At 39.7% G+C, this 6,000-nt stretch overlaps 1 protein-coding gene across 12 annotated transcripts in view; it reads right to left on the bottom strand.

Moving 5' to 3' along the window:
* Positions 1-754: 754 nt before the first annotated feature.
* Positions 755-6,000, bottom strand: part of OPA1 (OPA1 mitochondrial dynamin like GTPase) — an 86,679-nt gene continuing 81,433 nt past the window's right edge. For 5 of the 12 annotated variants that reach the window (XM_049099873.1, XM_049099874.1, XM_049099875.1 and 2 more), the window contains 2 exons: positions 5,885-5,952; positions 755-3,693 (listed from right to left, as the gene is read on the bottom strand). In XM_049099873.1, coding sequence (XP_048955830.1) covers positions 5,888-5,952 — 65 coding nt within the window. In that variant the 3' untranslated portion in view covers positions 755-3,693; positions 5,885-5,887. Of the gene's footprint in view, positions 3,694-4,597; positions 5,953-6,000 lie in introns of those variants that run through there. The other 7 variants (XM_025436071.3, XM_025436070.3, XM_025436072.3 and 4 more) reach the window with 3 other exon arrangements.

Raw genomic sequence — 6,000 nt, 5'->3', positions numbered from 1 at the left:
CCTGTTAACTGTGTCAAGTGTGTCTCAGGCTGATGAGACTGAAACATTCTTCCCCAAAAACCTTCCAAAGGAATTCAAAGACTGTCTCTTGACATTTACTCACCCGAAATAAAGCACATCCAGCTATGAGGTGCCACCTAGTGAAGCAATCACGACTTTGAACCTTTCCCTAGTTTTGACTTCAGCCAACCACAGCAGTCCTGGAGAAGGCACAGCACACCTATGCGCTGCTGCCTTATTTTACACATCGAATGATGAACAGACAAGAAGTATCAATTAGACGCAAAGTTCTGGGGGAAAAGAATGAGAAAAGGGAGTTCACAATTAAGTGGTAGATGAAAGTAAGGGATCCTCAAGGGTCCTTCCCATTCTGAGACTCAGGTATGACTTTGCAGTAGGCCCCGTACGGATGAACGTGCTAGCATCATCAATGAAAATGATGGCCGTAGCAGCAAAATCCAATTAAAAGACATTTTTAATATATTTTATCAAAGAAAATAGCAAAATGTTTTGACAAGTATCAAGACACGAAAAAAGACAGCATTGTCTGACCGTGGATTACAAGTGTGAGACGTGAAGCATGTGAAGTGTAAGGACCCAGAAGAGCCACGTTAGGCGGCCTGTGAGACCACGGATTTGGTGGCACCGTGAGATCACATGAGGACCCTGTGCACACAGGTCTCTCCTCTCTCTCTCTCACCCCCTCATTAATACAAAGAGAAGTTAAAAGATGCTCTCCAATGTAGAATCGGGATGTGACTTAAATATCTTTAATTACTCATCTACACAAATGACCTTAATTAAGCACAGGCAAAATATAAATTGCAGTGACGTCTACGCGGAGTGTGATGGTTTCAAGAAATAATACAAAGTTCATTCACAGTGCACAAGTAAACACCAGGTTGAATTTTAGGTATTTAAACACATAGCCATGATCATTCAAAAGTAAGTGTATTTGTAAGCGCGTCTCTGTACTCCTGAAGTACCTGAAACTACGGCAAACACCAGCATTATTTTGATCCCTCTTACAGGAAAACTAAAATACCGTATTTCTTTCTGCAGATAAATACATCCGAAATATACAATTATTAAGTAGTCAAGGAATTCACCTCTTAAGCCTATGCTCTGAACCTTTATCACGGGTGAATTTCCCAAATTATACGGTGAGGAAGCACCACTCTGCAATGTTCCCTACTCATTTTTACACACCTCCTTTGCACGTGGAGGCCACGCCGCTGGTGGGAAGGGGCCCACTGGAGTAAAGCCTGAAAAACGGAGGGAACACAAAGAGGAGACGACGAAGCCACCAGGAAAGGCGGACGGCTCACCTGCAGCTGGGGCTCCGCGGCCCCGTGAAGCAGCAGGGCGGCCTGTCTGCTACTGTGCATTGCCCACCAGTACTGAGCTCGGACACTCCTACTCTGTGTGGCTGTTCGTCTTCCATACGGAGCTCTCCTCGCTCCGTTCTTGGCAAATTCTGCCACGAGAAACAAAGGATTCCTGCTCGAGTTAGTACTTGACTCCTGTACGTTGAATTTCTGAAGTGATTTGTTTAAATTTGAATCATTTGTGATTTTTGAACTATAGACACAACACACCGGGTTTACCGTTGAGAATCTGAATTTTATTTTTTTCTTTTAATAACATATTATCAACCTAACATTCAAGGAAGAAACTAAAAAAAGCATGCTTAGAATGAGATCAGCTAAAAAGGAGAAAAAAATACGTAGTCCATGATAGAAAGAAATCCTATTACTGCGGGGGAGGAGGTGGTGTCTGGACTCTTACGTGGGATTTTTAATCACATTAACTTTTATCATCTATTTGTAAGTTTAAATTACAAACACTGACCTCGAAATGAAGACCCTCCCATCCCCGTTTCTTAGATTTATACAAAGAGATGTGAAAAAAGTACTGACTTAACATCAGCCTTTTGCTTGGGAAACATCTACAGACATACAGCTGAGGGTATTTTTCCTATCCACAGCACAAATAAACGTGGTCCTATTTCTTCAGAAATAGATTTATAGTTGTAGGTCGTTGTGTTTTTACAACTATAAAAATATTAATAATTGCATGGTGCCTGCTTCCGTGAGGGGTAGTTGCCACCAAGCAGCACTGGTTAGAGGAGTTAACCAGTGAGGTCATCTCCAAATTCGGCACAGGACGCTGGGCGGCTCTGCTCCCTTTCTGTTCACCCATCAGCCCTAGGGCTGAAAGACGTGAAATGTCTTTGGCTACTTATCGGCCACAGAACGATGTGGGCTGCTGACAGCCGTGTGCAGCTCGATCTACCTTTCTTCTCAGACAGTATAAAACAAATATTCACCAGATTCTGAATTTGTGAAATAACTTTGTGATATCCCTCCAACTTTGCATATTGTCATCAGACCTTGAAAGGAATCACAGTGAAGAATATATTGATGCTAAATTAAAAAAAAAAAAAAAAGTGGGGTGGCAAGGGAACTGTTACCCACCATAATTCTAAAAAAGCTGTAAAATTAACTATAAAATAAAAGCTGTCACACAATGGGCCTTTTTATTAGAATAATAAAGGCTTAATGAAATGGCAACAAACAGCAGAGACGAGAAAGACTATCTAAGTCAAAAATGGCATATTTCTGTGCTTTAAAGTCCTTTAGCCAATAAATAAAAGTTATTTGTATGAAACACAAGAAAACACTGTGAAGGGACTATAACTGAATAGCAATGAACCAAATCTTAGGTTTTTCTTTTTTACACCTTCAGCCAAGAGGGAGGTGGTCAACATTATTCTGTTGAAATAAGTCCTATTTAAAAGAGTCTTGTAACAGAAAGTAGTCTCGTTCTCGCTTTTCCCGATGCCCACCTGAAATGCTTGACCACCGTCTACATGAAATCAGTCAGCTGATGACTCTTTGTCTTCCTTATCCTGTGTCACAATCCAGTAGCTCTGTCAACAGGCTCAAAAAACCCCGCGAGTTAACAAAACCCGGCTTGCCTATACAACATTCAAAATGAATGAATCTGAAATGGGTGCAGAAAGGACAACAGGGCCAACGGAAGCGAACAAGGAAGCGCTGCTGACTTCACCTCGAAGGCAGCGAGCGCTCTCAGCTGTCACCGGAGGCGGGACCTCTTTCACTGGACATGGAGCTGTGATCGTCCAAATTAACTTATTTGAGGTGCTCTGCTCTTAGCTAGTCCTCTTTTCACATGATAAATGTACACTGAATTTTCATCATCAGCTTCTGCACATAGAACGTTACGGATACAGACAACAACTCCGCGGGTTACCATCATCTTATATACAACTGATAGCTTTTCACAACACCTGGCATTTTCTCCCCGGAAAAAAATGGACACTGCGTAACATCCCCTCATGAATTAGTTGAACGAGTGCCACCACAAATGAGACAAGCAGGAGAGCAAGTTTCTTATCTTCAAGGACTGACCCTAAGGGCCACACCGCTTGTATTATCTCAATTTGTCACTTCAACACAGTAAAATAGGATTTTAATGCCATTTCCACTGTTCTTGCATTCGAAAGGCAACTGATGGTTAAAGTGCCTCGAACACGCATAAATTATTTTTATCCCATGACTTTATTTTATGTTTAGAAAGGTGAAATAGAAGGAAAAAAGGCAGGACAAGAGACTTTGGAGTTTTCTTTCTTCACATGTATGCTGAGGTGATTATATTATGAGTAGGATTCTGTAAAAATAAACACATTTGATAAATTAAGGCATGAGGAGACATATGCAGACTTTCTAAATTTTATTACTGCATGATCCTAAAAATACTGAAGCTTAACTGCCTGTCTGCTAGTCTTATTAATTTCAAAGTATCACCTACTATAACAAAAGAATGATATTACTAACATGATGTATGAACCAAAAAATACTGTAATTCATTTTTTTATGGAAAAAATTTAAAAACACACGAAAATCAAGCAGCAGGAGGAATCTGTATATGGCTGTGCTGGGTATATAATCATCAGCAATTATCGGAATGAATTACGTGTAACTCTCAGGCTGAGGAACTCCACACATGTTAAAACTATTACTAAGAAACTATCCTTAAAGTGCCTGGTACCTTTTATAAAATGGTCAGCATGAAGCAAGGCGACTACTAGTTTGCCACATTTATTCTTTTCAATGGATCCGCAAGGTATAAAACAGATCATGTGTCCAGCAACACACAGATAATTCTAACAGTTCCCAGGGTTATACATCCCAAGGGTTGGGAAGGGCTGTAGAATCTAAAGACATGTAAGGAACAAAGTTGGGATGGTTTCCCCATAGATGATTAATCATCACAACTCAGCTCTGGGGCCTGCCCTGGCCTCCACCTGAGACACACAGTCTGGCAGGAAAAGGCATGTTCCCAGGAGCGACGGTAACACTAACATGTCACACTGACCAGCTAGGGAAGTGACACTGGCCACTGTGTAAAACACTGGCTTGCTTTAGGCTTCCTCATTTTATTAAAGACAGAAAGGCAGCTTATATCTTTAATGGGTTTCTGTGATTTTCATGAATGTCCCCCTACCCCCACCTGTCCCGAACCACACTTATAAACAAAATTATCAAGAGAACTTTGGTACTGAAGAGGAGAATTTCCAAATCAAAAAGGCTCTCAAAATGTTTATTTCTCACATTAATTATTGATAATAATTATGACAACAAGGAAGATATCATAACAACCTTATGGCTTTAACAGGAAATTTTCATACACGAAGTTGTGTAAAGCATTTATGAACACAGGCACTGAACAGCAATGAATTAGTCTGGGGCTGTGTTAAAGACGACTGATATTTAGTCTCTAGATACGTTCTGCATCCATCCACACCATCCACAGTAGCAGGTGTACTTCGCTTCCCGGAGAGGAAACAAAGTGACAAAGCATTACTGGAAAGCTTTCTAACTCCTTCCTCTCTCCTTCATCCCTAGTAAGCTGTTCTGAGGGATAAGGGTCTGAGCAGTGCTTCCTTTTCTAGCTTGCTTTCTCAAATATACTGTCCTCCAGTGGAGGAAGACCCACAGTTTGGGTAAAGAGCCTCTTTTGAAATGAATGCAGCTGGGGAGGGGAATCTTCTCCTCCTTCCAGTTCTGCCTACGGGGCAGGCTGCAGGCTGCCTACAGGGTGAGGCTCACAGATAAAGTGATGAATTAAATATTTTAAATACACAATAATGTCTTAATTATAGCATTTTCCCTTTCTCAACTTCTTCAATAAAAAGCAAAAGACTTACTAATTAGAATTCTTTAGCAATAATTAGGAGGTTACTATGCTACTAAGGCAAGTCTTTAAATATGTAATACTTTACTTGGAACATGCTTCCAACGCCAGACTAGAGACCTACACTAAGAGTCCACGCATTCAGAAGAGTACCACATTCTAAGGCTATCTGAGTAATTTTAAATGGGAGAAATGTTTTTAAATATAAGAGAATAAGATTAAGAACAACAGTTAGGATTATTAATCAAGCCAAATAAATGCTTTGCAATTTAACACACACGTAATTATCCACTGAACGTGAACAATGAGGAATAAAATAATGAGAGCTACAGTTCAATTCTTTACATGCAGAAAACTGACGAGCCACATGCGTATTATGAAACAGCTTAGCTTTGTTTACCTTTGTTCTGTCCAAAATGAGTTCTAGGGAATATTTTTAGTTCAGCCAGAGGCAATCAAGTATTGAAAAGGAACATTACACATATGAAATGTAGAATTAGTTTCAGAGATTCCTGCCATTAAAATGATTTAATTACATTAAAATTGCTATTAAGGAATAAGCAGGATATAGTCAAATACAATGATAAACTATAATAATAAGTTAAAAAATATAAATTTTGCATCTAGTCAGTACCAATGCAGGAAGAGGACTTTGACTTATTACCATTTATTTTTCCTGATGAAGAGCTTCAATAAAAGCATCAAGTTTTTCTTGAATTTCTCTAACTTTCTCTGTGGAGTAAAAAAAGATAACAAATTAGTTAAAAGTGAATTTCTTTC

This window comes from Canis lupus, chromosome 23 (genome assembly GCF_003254725.2).
Source record: "Canis lupus dingo isolate Sandy chromosome 23, ASM325472v2, whole genome shotgun sequence".
In the NCBI taxonomy this organism is placed as follows: Eukaryota; Metazoa; Chordata; class Mammalia; order Carnivora; family Canidae; genus Canis; species Canis lupus.
Note: the sequence above shows the minus strand (reverse complement) of the source record. Positions and strands in the feature narration are given on the sequence as shown.